Below are 14504 nucleotides of genomic sequence, written 5' to 3'. Positions count from 1 at the left end.
GAAGCAGGTAGAAGAGGGATCCCTCCCCCCTCTGCTGTCCCCAGCCGATAGGAGTCCCACAGAGACCCAGGGGTCCCAGGAACCTCTGTCTGAGGAGGAAGAGGAACTCCTGGGTCAGGATCTTGAGCATGCAGGTGATTTTTGCCCTGAATTTGTATTCTTCCTCCATCAGGTGCATCTTTCCAGGAAGGCCACAAGACGCCGTTTTTCCAGGCTCGGGGGGGGGGGGGGGGGGGGCTCTCAGGATCCATGTCCTGTTAAGCAGATGCGTGCGAGGAGGTCAGCCAGGGTTGAGTGAATCCTAGGTCAGACTATCCAGTCTGTGGATACAAACGAGCTCTCGGGAGACTCAGATAACTGAGAGCCTCTTGGGGAGGACATTCTACAGGTTCATTCCCCTCCAGACACCCGGATTTAGAGGCGGCGGCAACGATTCCCAGCTGGTTCATCTTTTCTACAGGGAAGAATTGTGGCATCTGATTCCATTTTCCTTAAAGAGTTAGGAATCAAGGCATTGTGAGGCAAATCCGATTATGAGGAAGTGGATCCAGTCATGGAGGGCTTAAGAGGGCCGACAAAGGCCTTCCCATTGTACTCCGGGAGTGGGAGACTCTGGATTCCAGTTTTGAAGGTTGGCAGGTCTTTGGATAAGCTGTACCAGTTACCAGAAGACACACTGGATTTGTTGCGTAAGTGATGGTAGATGAAACTACCATCACCTTGATGGTGATGGTAGTTTCATCTACCATCACCATCATCTACCATCACCATCAACAATACTGAGGCATCCAAAGGTGGATGCCTCAGTATTGTTGGTTACAAAAAAAGACGACTATTCCTATGGCGGGGTCTGCTGCGCTTAAGGATATACAAGATAGGAAACTGTAGGCCCACCTCAAGAAGATATTTGAGTTCTCAGCTCCAGGCATTTGTGCTGCGGTGTGCAGCAGCTTTATGCTTTCCACTGGTTTGTGCTGGGTGTAGCAGTTACAGTCTAAGGCGGCAATGTCAGCTTCAGAGGCCAAGCAGGCTGAGTGGCTGGGAGCCGTGGTGGCCTATGGAGCGGATACCTTATATGATCTCATCCAGATATCCTCCAGGGCTATGATGTCTGTAGTCTCTGCCGGGTGATTCCTTTGGTTAAGGAATTGGTTGGCAGACGTGTGGTCTAAGTCTTAATTGGGGCATTACCTTTCAAGGGGAAGCTTCTTTTTGGAGAGGACTTAGAGGAACTGGTGAAACATTTGGGCGAGAATAAAGGACATAAGTTGCTGGAGGATAAGACAAAGATCAGCAAAAGGTCCTCATCCATGTGGCCTCACTGTTGGACAAATCAGCGTTTTCAGTAAAGTAGAGCTTCGGGAGGAGCTTAGAGGCAAAGCTCCAGGAGGCAATAGTTCTGGAATCAGTTCTTTTCAGGCTGAAGACTGAACAGAGATGATTCCAACCAGGCAGCACCGGGAGCTAGGTCCACTCAATGAAGCGGGGTAGATCCACTCCTTTGTGCCAGCTATTTGGGGGGGGGGGGGGGGGGGGAGGTTGACTCTTCTTCGAGGAGTAGGCCGAGATCACCACAGACCAATGGGTTTCTAGATGTGATAAGTCAAAGTTACGCTTTACAGTTTGCTCACCCACTAAAGGACTTGTTCAAGTGTCTCCCTGCAAAAGGCAGGTGGTTTGGGAGACCATCAACCGTTTAAGAATGCTGAAAGCCCTTGTGCCTGTTCCTGTGAGGGAATGCGGAACGGGAAGGTATTCCATTTATTTTGTGGTCCCAAAAAATGAGGAGATTTTCCGACCGATCCTGGTGGAGATGCTACGCTCAGTGAATGCAGCAGTGCGCAATGGAGAGTTTTTGGCTTTTCTGGATCTGGCCGAAGCTTACTTGCACATTCTAATCTAACTGGATCAAAGGTTTCTGAGGTTCATGATTCTAGGAATGCATTTTCAATTTTATGCCCTGCCTTTTGGATTGGCGATGGCCCTGGGGACCTTCATCAAGGTGATGGTAGTAATGGCGACAGCTCTCAGGAAAGAGGTCATGTTAGTTCACCCGTATCTGGACGATTGGTTCATTCGGACAAAGGCGGAGGTACTTTGCAGGCAGGAGGTCACAGTGGTACTGCATCGCCTGAGGTTCCCTGGGTTGGGCTGTGAAGCTGTCTAACAGTCAGCTAAACCCTTCTCAGGTGCTGGAGTTCCTGGGGGTGCACTTCGACACCAGCATCGAGAAAGCATTTACCACCAGCAAGCGGATCGGCAAATTGCAAAGACAATTTTACAGTTTGTTGGACAGTGCAATTCCCAGGGTGCGGGATTACCTGTAAGTTCTCAGATCCATGGCATCCACATTGGAATTTGTTCAGTGGACATTTGCTCATATGAAACTGCTGCAGCGCACGTTGCTTTCATGGTGGGATCCGTTGTCAGAGCAGTTTCATCTACCATCACTTACGGAAATAGCCAGGTTGAGTCTCTTGTGGTGGCTTGTTCAAGGCCACAAGCTGGGAGTGTGGCTTTGGAAGTTCTGATCTGGATAGTGGTCACAACTAATGCCAGCCTCTCTGGTTGGGGGGCTGAGTGTCAGTTTCAGGAGGTGCAGGGCCCATGGTCACCGGAGGAGGCATCATGGTCAATTAATCGATTAGAAATGAGAGTGGTCCGAGTGGCATTGAATACCTTTATGCCTCTCTTGTGAGGGCAGCCAGTGAGATTTCTGTCAGACAATGCGATGAAGTTGGCTTATAGCAATCAACAGGGTGGAAGCAAGAGTCGAGCGGTAGCTCAGGAGGGCCCAGGAGTTAATTTGCTGGGCAGGGCAGAATCTGGAGCTTTGGCAGCATCTGATGCAGCCAGGAAAAATCAGAATTTATAAATTATGAATACATCTGTAATCCATGTCATTTTTAAGCAGACTGCATCCTGCACTTGAGAAATTATTCATTTGTGTACTTGTAACACTAGAAAAAGCACACACAAATACTGACAGCCAGCAGCTCTGTTGGGAGTTTCTATTCTGCTCCTGAAACACCAGCATGGAACAGTAGAAATTGCCCTCAATCATCTCTTGATTTGGAAACATTGCATTTGCCCCAACACACAGAAATAAAAAATTCTTCTGGACAAGTGAGGAGAACAGGGAAGAAAACACAAGACATTAAAATCTTCCAAACCAAAGCTGCATCTGTCATTTTACAGTGCAATCCTTGTTTTTAAAACTGGTAACTCTTGAAATTGTGCAGGATAGCTGTTCAGATGGATAAACATCTCTCATTTCCAGAAGACGTCTCTTTCCGCCTTACCTTCTGAATGAGAACAAACAGATGATTAAGCTGATCTGAGTTAAATTTCACAGCAGCTGCAGCAATAATAGTGTGAATATTTTCAATCACAGTGGATGATTGTCCTGACTAAAGAGAAAGAGAGGGAGAATATCAATGAAAGGGAAATGATCACATTACTTTCAACTCAGCTGCTTAAGGAGAGAAACCCTCCCCCTCCCCAGTCCATGGAAAGCAATATAGAATTAAAACAGATATAAACCATAGACGAAGGCACATTCTGTAACAGATAATGAGAAATGTATCTCCACCGCAGAAAACTTTGCATGGAATCTTTTACAGCAGCATGTCAGCCGAGCGGATGCAAAAGTTGGCCAGAATGAAATGCTTTCCTAAAGACCTACAGAAAAAAACAAACTCAATTTTGTAACCAAAATGAAGTAGGGGGCTCTACCAGGGTCCGCACTCCCTGGAAGAGCCCACAAAACGGGGGCTAAGAGTGTGGGTACCTGGCAGTGGTTTGAAAGTTGTAGACAATATAACTTGTTTAAATTGTTTGCTAAAAACCCAGTAGAAGCACCACCCTGGCCCTCTGCTACTGGCTTGGATATCAAGAGTGCTACCCCGATTAACCCAAAAGCAACAGAGTTAATCTAAATATTGTAAAGGTGTTTTCTTTTGTTTAATGGTAAAAGGTAGGGAGCTGAAGAAGTCAAAAGGGCTTGGCATCTGTCCTTTTCAAGGTCAGGACATGTGAAATATGAACACACCACAAACAAAACCAAAAACCCACTTGCACACGATTTTACTATTAATATGAGGTAGCACTTCTGGAAAGATACCAACAGACAAGGAACCACTAGAGTGCATTTTTTTTTAAATTATGTTATTCATTATAAAAAAAAATAAAAAATTCCCATTATAGCAGGAACTTTCATTAGTGAAAATCCACAGAATTCAAATTTACATTTTCCTTTTAACTTTGTGCTAATTATATAATTGAACGAGTAGGTGGAGCCTGTAGGCACTGTAGTGGGCACTAACATGTACACAGGGGAGGGGGGTGAGGAAGATAATATTCCTGGCCTGGGAAATTCACTTCCAAACAAATACAGCTACCTAGTTGATGCCTTATTAACAGCTGGGAAGGCAGAGAACCTCAGCAGCTCTGTTTAAACCATCAGCTGGGGAGTTGGGGGGGTTGAATACCTTATGAGTGCAACTCATACATCATCTCATTTCTCTCTTCTGCTGTAAAGTCCAAAGCAGAACTTTCCAGTACACTGTCTGCACAAATTGCATGGACTCCACCTGAATGGAAAGGAGACTCTGGGAAGAGGGTGATAGGGGTAGTGACTCCGGAGTAATCTAATGAGAAATTACTACTTACCTGAATTTCCTTTTCTTTAGGACAGTCAGATGAATCCAGAACAAGTGGGTTATTCACTTCTACCAGCAGATGGAGACAGAGCAAACTGACTTCACTATATATATATATATATATATACACACCCCTGCAGTGACATCAGCCTGCCAGTATTCTCTTCAAAAAACTGTGGACAGACTAGCAAAAAACGATTAAAAACAGATAACCATTTAATACTCTGACAACAGGCAACACCGAACTCAGATAAGAATATAACAACACTAGTCTAGGGACTGGACTGATATTTACCAGTAATCCCTGTAACACGGATTCATACAGGAGGACCATACTATAAACCTTCGGTAGCCAAGGGAGGGAAGCTAGATTCATCTGACTGCCTAAAGAAAAGGAAATTATCAGGTAAGTAGTAATTTCTCATTTCTTAGCGTCCGGTCAGATGAATCCAGAATAAGTGGGATGTACCCAAGCTACTCTACAATAGGGTGAGAGGCTGCCCGCGGTCCAGTCAAAACTGCACATGCAAAGGCTGCGTCCTCCCAGGCCTGCACATCCAGATGATAAAACCTGGAAAAGGTGTGTAAGGAGGACTATGTCGCTGCTCGGCAAAATTCAACAGAAGACAGCAGCCTAACTTCAGTCCATGACACTGCCTGAGCCCTAATCTGACTAGGTAACTGCTTGCCAGCATCAACCTATGCTGCCATGACTATCTCCTTAATCCAATCTGCTATTGTAGCCTGCGAGACCATTTCTCCTTGTTTAGTACCATTGTGAACAACAAACAGGCGATCTGTTTTCCGCAAAGTCTCAGTAACCTCCAGATACCGGATGATATGTCTCTTGACATCCAACGGTCGTAACAGATGATACTCTTCTTCATCTCTCTGTCCAGAGTCGGCAGGGAGATGGACTGATTCAAGTGAAAGTCAGTGACCACATTCGGTAAAAAAGAAGGAACAGTATGCAGCTGTATCACCCCTGGAGTTACCCAGAGGAAAGGCTCCAAGCGAGACAAGGCCTGCAGCTTGGAAACTCTCCATGCAGAACAAATTGCCACAACAAACACTGTTTTCAAGGTCAGTAACCACAAGGACATGCTAAGAAACCCAAGACCAAATTTAGATTCCATATGGGTACTGGAAACAGCAAGGGAGGACAAAGATGTTTCACTCTTCAAGAAATGGGCCACATCAGGATGAGCCGACAAGGAACCACCATTCCCTGACCCCTGAAACAGACGAGAGCCACTACTTATACCTTCAAGGAATTTATTCAAGCCTTTATTCAAGCCATCCTGCAAAAATTCCAAAATGAGTGGAATCTTGGCTGAATGAGGAAGAGAACATCGATCCTCACACCAGGCCTCAAACACTCGCCAAACTCGCACATAGGCCAAGGAAGTGGAGAACTTTCTAGCCTTAAGCAAAGTGGAAATCACTGCCACTGAATATCAACATTTCAGCAATCGAGCCCTTTCAAGGGCCATATACTGTAAGACAAATCAGAGTCAGATGTTCGTGAAGAACTGGACCCCGACTGCACTGCCATTATTACTGAATGCAACATTTCCATGCAAAAATGTGTCACCCGCAGATGACGGTTGACACCTTTGAGATCCAGGATGGGACATAAGGAGCCCTCATTCTTGGGCACAATGAAATAAATGGAATAACGACCCATATTTTCTTGAGACTTGGGCACTGGAACCACAGCCCTCAGACTGAGGAGCCTTGCCAATGTAGTTTCCACTGCCGGCTTCTTCTGTGGTGAGGAACAATGTGAAACTCCAGCACATATCCTTCTCATATCACCTCCAGGATCCACTGATCTGATGTGATCTCGACCCATCTCTGATAAAAGAGAGTTAGGCGTCCCCTATCTCCTGTTCCCGGGGGTGGGTCAGTAAACTTTCATTGGGAGGGTTGGACCCGAACTCCTTTTTGGCTGTTGGGGATGAATAGACCAAGACCTACCAAAAGGTCAGGTTCTTTAAAGGGTCGTTCCTATATAGGGATGAAAACGCCTGGATCCGCTAGTATGACCTCTCATGTTAAAGGAGCGTGTCATCTGCTTCTTATTCTCTGACAAAATAAGAACCAGGATTCGCCCCACTTACTGGCCAATTTTTCCAACTCGTTCTCAAATAAAAGCAAGCCTTTAAAGGGCAATTTTGTAAAGTAAGCATTGGAGGTTGCATTGGCCGACCAATTTCTCAGTTATAATTGACACCTGGCCGCTACACTGGAAGCCCCTCCTCTGGCTGAAGAGCAGACCAAATCACAGCCTACATCTGCCAAAAAAGCAGCAGCTAGCTCCATAACTGCCCTGGAGTTCACACCAGAGTCATCGACCTCTTGAGAGAGAAGTAAACAAGATCAAGCCACCAGGGAACAACAAGAAGCGATCGGCAAGGTCATTGCCACTGCATCAAATGTTTGCTTAAGAATGGTCTCAATCCCTCTATCATAAGTAACCTTCAAGGCCGCTCCTCCTCCTACAGGAACAGTGATCTGCTTGGAGACTGCCCACACAAGTGCATCTACCTTTGGAAAATGTAAATGCTCTCTAACCACTGGATCCAAAGGGTACAGGCCTTCCAAAACCCAACTCCCTTTGAAATTAGCCTCTGGGGTGCCCCACTCAAGATCAATTAATTCTTGAATGGCCTCCATCATGGGGAAAAAACAAGAGACCTTATGTAAGGAAACCAAAATGGGATTTTTCTTTTGCTTAGTTAGAGCATCTGCGCCAGGAATTCCGAGCATTTTCAAGGTCTGAGAAATCAGAGCTGGCAGTTCATCTTTATGAAAGAGCCGTAGCATAGTTCTATATGGTTTTAATCCTGGAGGAATTTCACCATCTTCAAAAGAGTCCGGATCGGCGTCATCATTCGTGCCATCCGGACCTCTGTCGTGAAGAACTCCGATGCTTAATGGTAGGTCCTGGCAAGGTTTCTACTGGGTGTCTCTGCTCTGGGAGTATCGGATAGGGCTGAAGATTGTGTCTGGAGAAAGGATTGCAATCCCTGAAAAAAACTCTACCCACAAAAAGGTAGAAGCATTCAATCCAGGAGGTACTTGAGGCGTCCACACTGAGCTACCATCCCCTGCTGAGGAACCAGTACCCAGATGGCTCAGGCCATCTGTACCCAGATGGCCTGAGCCATCTGGGTACAGATGGCTCAGGCACCCCACCTGAGCCATCTGTACCCAGGCCTATATCTGGCTGGGCTTAGTGAAATCAGAAGAAAGCAATTCTCCCTGAGCCTCCAAACACCACTGGCACAAGTTAGCGGGCACTCCGACTGAGATGCCTGAATATGACAGGCAGTGCAAAGAGAAAGGCGCTTAGGTTTCCTAGGCATAGGCACCATTATGGCTGACAGTGTGCTTAAGCGGTGGCCGGAGGCTTGCATCTAGCTGTTTTTTTTTTTTGTACATCCAAACACATTAGGGGTCCAACGAAGGCATCCAAAAATTAGGCTACCAACACTTAGGCGTCCCAAAACTAAGCACTGTAAAACAATTTAAGCGCACAATGAAACTTGGGAGCACAGGTAAGGGTATGGTCACTTAAGGTGATGCTTAACTTAGATGCACAGAATACAAGGCCCGACTAAGCATCCAAAAACTGGATGCACACCTAGACCCACACGCCAAACCAACAATCCTGTAGAGGACAGCGTAATTAAAGCGCGCAAAATGCCGTAGCAGCCTACCACGCAGCGTGCAGTGAAAAAGCCTCAGAGCGGGGCCTAGCCTACAGAGGCTGCTCAACCTGCCAGATTCCCACGTCCCTCAAACTCCCAGAGCAGGACTGTCGGAATGGCGTGCTGAGCACAGACACCGGAAAAAAAGAGAAAGCCCTACGCTACAAAAGCCTCCTTTTTTGGTCTCCTTAAAAAAATATATAGATATATATCTATATATATCTATATTTTTTTTAAACTTACCTGAGCTCAGCCCTGTCTGGCTGAATACAGAGACGATTTCTGGCTGCAGGGGAAAGAAAGCATATGCCTTCACCGTGCAGCTTCCTGCACCCGCTCAGCTTCCTGTACCAATCGCCTTTCAACCGCTTAAGCAGCTAAGTCCATGCCAGCTGAAAAAACAGCTATTGGATCAAGGCACTAATCTGAGGGACCACGGAAATCACCTCAGGAATTCTCCACTGGGGGAGGGACCTTTTGGTATCACCGCAGAAGAGCGAGGCAATGTAATATCCTTAATTCTCCTTTTACAAAATGAAGCAATCCCCATTAGGGAGATGCACGTCCACCATCTGCTGGAGATGGAGAATACTGGCAGGCTGATGTCACTGCAGGGGAATATGTACTGTGATGTCAGTTTGCTCAGTCTCCATCTGCTGGTAGAGGTGCATAACCCACTTGTTCTGGATTCATCTGTACCTAGAAAACTGGATGGACATGGGCAAATTACTCACATCATCAAAATGCAACAGATAAAAATAAATCACCTCTCTCCAAGCTTTTATGGTACCAGATGGAAGGGAAAAAAACAAAGAACTTACTTGTATTCTCCAGATTTTAGTAAGTTCATCTAAAGACAATTTACTGCCCAGCAGTTCAATAATTCCCTTTATCCGGTCACAGTACTGTGCTTGGTCTATATTACCTAAAAGACAACAGAGCACACAAGTTATACAATTAGCTGTTCAAACTGTTTTGATAATGCATATATCTATCTATCTACCTGTTTTAAAAAGATGTGTTCAGATCCATTAAGGACATGCTTCCTAGTTTATCCAAATACTAAGCAGCTCAGAGGAGGCACGTGCTGACAGATGCTCACCTTCTAATGCTATCGAGAGAACAGAATTTTCTACCAGCCAGTCCAGTAATCGGTCTGTGTCAATTGCATTCTTCACAGATTTGGATAAAGTGCTGTCTTCTATTAATTTGGTTACCTACAGTGACAGCCAGAAAATGTGACAAAGTTATATTCCATCTATTTCCTGCTATGCACATTCAGTTCATTTAGAAGGATGGATGTACTACTGCGGGTTCATTCCCATCATGGTGTGGGCAAAGGAAACTCATCTGGAGACACTATTCCATGAAATCCCTGGACTAGCAAGAGTGCTGGTACAGGTAAAGAAAGTAGGCAAGAGCTGGCTCACATGCTTCACAGTGGCACAAAACGCCTTGCTTTAGAAGCTTTGCTTGCCCACACTTATTCCCCCTTTAACCTTCAGGGGCATTATTTATTTATTTATTTAAGAATTTTTTATATACCGGGGCACGTCAAAAACATCACCTCGGTTCACATTGTAACGTAACGTAGCAACAGGCTTTACAATAATTTAGAGTAGATAACATTAGGGTTTTTAACGACTTTCACTAGCTACACGGATATTTGAGAGCGACACCAACAAATCTGGGGTGTTGAGTGACTTGGATAAGAGAGTGATGGCCTTCCTACGAGGATGAAACCCTCTCACAAGAGGTGGGAGATACTCAAGCTATATCACACCGGGTGACCCATTCATGGTGGTAGCTTTTTTATTTTTTTTATATTTATCAAATTTTACTTAAGTTTACAAAGAACAACTTTGCATTGAAATTTAAGAGAATTACAAAAAGAAATCTTTAATATGATATAAATCATTAAACAATAAAGAAAACAATATTCATCTTATTCTTTCATAGGAAATATGAGGGAGAGAGATAGAGGAAAATTTGAGGAGACAAAAATCAGAAACCAATAATACAAGCAATGCTGCAAGATACTCCCGATTATTCTATAGATCCTTCCTTCTCTATAATTAGCAGGTCACTACACCCTACCATTTAAGAACTCCCGTAACTGCTCAGGACTAAAGAAAATATATGTATTCCCAGACAACTTAATTATACATTTACAGGGGTAGCGTAATAAAAAAAACTAGCCCCTCATGCTAATATTTCAGAACGCATTGACAGGAAATCCTTTCTACGCTGCTGCGTGGCTCTCGAGAGGTCTGGATACATACGCACCAAACCTCCGAGATAAGAAACATTTAAATTTTTAAAGTAACTTCTCATAATTTGACTCAAATCATGCTCAGAAAAGAAAGTAACAAAGAGAACAGCTCTTTCAATGACCTCCATGTTAGAATATTCAAGGTATTCAGATAGGTTAGAAATATTAGGCAATGTTTGAATAGAGCTGTGCCGCTGTGGTAGAAACAGTAATTTTTTTTTTTCACTGCAGGAACGTCTTCCAATGGAGTTTTGAGAGTCTCTTGCATATACCTCTTAAAAGTCATTAAAGGCAGCTCACCCATAACTTTGGGAAAATTAAGGAGTCTCAGGTTTAAGTGCCTCAGATAATTCTCCACTGACTCCTTAATGAGGAAATCCGTTCCCGCATAGATATAGCATTCATATCCTGTACATTTTTAATATCATTAGTAATTATCTGAATAGAATTAGCTTGCTCTTGAAATATCTGTCGATGGCCATGTTCAGTTACATCAGTCCTCTTAGTTACAGTCTCTAAGCGTCGGGCCTGCTCATTAGATGTGAGAGCAATACCTGCAATGAAATCCCAAAGGGATTCCAAGGTGACTACCGCCGGTTTTATAATCTCCTGGGGGCCCCCAAATCAGCAGCGTCTCTGTTCTCCTCCGATGGGCCCGGAGAACCAGCTCCTTCACTCAATCCTCTTCCCCTCTGGAGCTCCAGCCTGAGAAGGGGCCGCCTCCCCAGCTGAAGAGACGCCTGAGTCTGTCTGGTGATGTCATCCACCTGCGACTCAGCTGCGTCGACGGCGTGGCAGGGGGAGAGGCTGGCGGCGGAGCCCGAGGATCTGGCAGGCTCGGAGATAACTCCCCAGGCGAGAACGGGGCTCCTCTCCCCGACTCGCCAGCAGGACTCCACGCCCTTGTTTCCGGGGTGTGGACCGCAAACTCGGGTATTAATCGTTGCCCTGAAGGGATATCCGAATCTGGAGGGAAAATTCGTATTCTCCCCTTCTTTTTATGAGGCATAAACTTATTCCAAACCCGTTTACAAAAAAAAAAAAAAAAAAATGAGGAGGATTAGGAACCAGAGCAGCGTCCTTCTCAAGCAGCCATCTTGTTTCTCTCTCATGGTGACTTTTAAGATGCTGCTCTCCTGACTTGAGATAAGGCGTGAGAAAGCATATGCCTAGGAGAGCACCTACTGGGGGCAGTTAGCTCTTCTAAAGCTGTGACACTTACTGAAAACAGGGACACAAAACACAGAAATCCCTCCCTCCACCAGGTGTCATCGCTATCACCTCAAGAACGGGATGAAAAAAAACACTTCAAACGTACTTCTTTGAGGGAATTCATTTTTGCACTGAAGTGTGGCGATTTCAGCATGCGCAACAGGATATCCAGTCGCAGGTCATCCACTATGGTTACCAGATCCGGCTGGAAGCGCATACACAGTAGTTTAATAGCAGACAGAAGTTCAGGGATACTAACCAGCCTCTGGTAGGAAAAAACGAAACAAAACAAAACAGCATTTGCGTCTCAGCAATGAGTGACTTGCTGTTAAATAAAAGGTATGCAGTGAGACAGTAACACAATCGCTATTCCCAACTTTCCCTTCAGATTTGGAAGGTCGGGAAGGACTGTCAAAAGACAAACCGTGTGCAAAAAAAGTTTTCTTCGGCAGGGATTAGGATTCTAGCTCCCAGGTCTAACACCAATGTTATTCTGCATTTATGGGGATATGTGTGGGGCAACACTTGCCCTCCCTACTGCTACCAAAAACAAGGTCATCCTGCAAAGCAGTCATCGGGCTGAACTAACATACAGCCATGTCTCGCATTCTGTCAATGTTTATTCTGGAATAATACAGTGTTTAATAGTTACCATTCTTATCCAAGTATTACAGCAGACATGTTAAGCGCTTGTGCAAGCCAAGCAGGCAAAGCAAACGTTTTATATATAGTGTAGAAATACTACCTCTTCTGAGTGCATGCTAAAAAAAACCAAAAACCATCCCAAACAAACCTGTGAGGTTAATTCACAAAAAGACAAAAAACAAAACGCATTTGTGCAGCATAAATCAAATTTCAAATTGGATCTCTAGTGAAACCCAATTGGAAATAAGAGTTTTGGGTTACACATTGCTGCACTAAGGCTTCCAGAGTCACTCTTGCTTAACTGGCGGAAGATCACCCCTGATCAGGTTTTATAGTGCACAGTTTGTTCCCTTAAAAAAGCGACAGCAGATGGTCTTGCCACGGAGAGACGTAAACATTTCAGCTATTTAAGCCCTGCTCCCTGTTTTCCCTGAAAAAAATTCCCAAATGTGGGACTGAAACGGTTAAGTGTTCGATTTCCTTTCCTTTATGCTTTGAACCATTCCGAGTGCTGGCCGGTTTTTCCCTGTTACTTTCATCCTGTAACGCACCAGGCTGTCAGAACATACAGGCTACACCATCTCTTCCTTGACTAAACCTTTTGGATTTTGCTTTTGAGCTGGGCTGGGTTATAGAGAAGCTGCATATCCAGCTTGAAATTTTGAAGCTATTTCACAGAGAAAAATATTTAAATAAAAGGCAATTTTTAAGTTTGTTAAGACAAGTTGTACATAAATGTAATAAATGATCCAATTTTTATAAATCAAAGGGGTTCATTACTTTAAGGTTATTCAAACAGCATAAAAGTCATGGAGTTAATATTCAAAAAGATTTACACACCTAAATGGGCTTTTGAAAGTTATATGCTACTTTTATACGCATAAATCCTCTTGAAAATGACCTTCTATGCTCATTATGGACGAGAAATTCAGGATTAAATGTCAACACCATTTCAGATCTGAGACAAGTCTTTCAAAAAGGATTTACCTTGTCTTTCAGGTCCTTCTCCTCCACACTCTGAACATACTGAATCATTTTATGAATGACAGGGTCCAGCATAGACTGCAAACAACAAACATCCCATCAGTCTTTTTGCAAAGAGGGAAACAAATCTTGGTTCCGATTAAAAAAAAAAAAATATAGACGACTTTATGAGACTACAAAAATTAAGCGCAAACCGGGGCCTATTTTATTAAGGAAGCTTGAGCAATGGCGCATTACCTGGACAGTAGAAGAATTGAGGTACTCGGCACATCCCCCCAAGGGCTGAACCAGTGCGGACACTGCCTGGAAAGAAGTGAGAGCAGCTAGTACTCAGCTTCAAACACAAGAGGGCAAAGAACAGTATGACTTTCTTCTGCAACATTTAGAAATTACTTTGTAAAAGAAAAGCAATCCCATGAAAACCCAAATACTCATCTCCCTCCAGAGGTGATGATAGAGCAGCTCCCTTCATTGCTCTGGGATATGGTACGTGCTTGGTACCCTACAGCAGCGGCAAATATTTACTAGAAATGTAGAGCACTGAAAACCTCCCAGTCCACAATAGAAGTGTGCTCTTTACAACATCAGATCAATTCGTTCAGTAGTAGGAATTCAGCACTTGGTTGACCTGCCTTATTACATAAAGCAAAAGTGAATTTTTAGTGCTTATCAAAGATGCGGATTAGCAGCTCTGGAAACTCGGTTCCTCAATTTATCCACAGAGTAGGTGCAGCTCAGGTAGGGATTAACACAAGATCCCCCCAGAATACCCCACCAATATGCCCCTTCAAATCCTGCTCTAAAAGAATCACCTCTACGGGTAACGAGTCCCCTAGGCCTCTGTAATCTTTAGTCTCTCTGCTGAGACAGCGAATACTGGTGCTAAACAGCACCTAACAGATTCAATAGATGGTAGCCACTATGCTGTTCCAAGTACAGGAGAAGGGGGCTCACTGCTGGATATTTCATGGTTTAGACTCCTTTCAGAATTTCAGTTGACAATCCTTCCTGGTA

The 14504-nt window shown here is 44.4% G+C and overlaps 1 protein-coding gene across 2 annotated transcripts in view; it reads right to left on the bottom strand.

The window, feature by feature from the left end:
- The window catches only part of USP24 (ubiquitin specific peptidase 24), a 268241-nt gene that overhangs the window by 193587 nt on the left and 60150 nt on the right, over window positions 1-14504 (bottom strand). For both annotated transcript variants that reach the window (XM_029618249.1, XM_029618250.1), the window contains exons 8-13: window positions 13728-13793; window positions 13494-13568; window positions 11968-12126; window positions 9480-9594; window positions 9199-9302; window positions 3303-3410 (exon numbers count right to left, since the gene is read on the bottom strand). In XM_029618249.1, the coding sequence (XP_029474109.1) occupies window positions 3303-3410; window positions 9199-9302; window positions 9480-9594; window positions 11968-12126; window positions 13494-13568; window positions 13728-13793 (627 nt within the window). The remainder of the gene's footprint in view (window positions 1-3302; window positions 3411-9198; window positions 9303-9479; window positions 9595-11967; window positions 12127-13493; window positions 13569-13727; window positions 13794-14504) is intronic.

Source organism: Rhinatrema bivittatum, chromosome 10 (assembly GCF_901001135.1).
Source record: "Rhinatrema bivittatum chromosome 10, aRhiBiv1.1, whole genome shotgun sequence".
Taxonomy (NCBI): domain Eukaryota; kingdom Metazoa; phylum Chordata; class Amphibia; order Gymnophiona; family Rhinatrematidae; genus Rhinatrema; species Rhinatrema bivittatum.
This window is presented reverse-complemented; position numbering and strand designations above follow the sequence as displayed.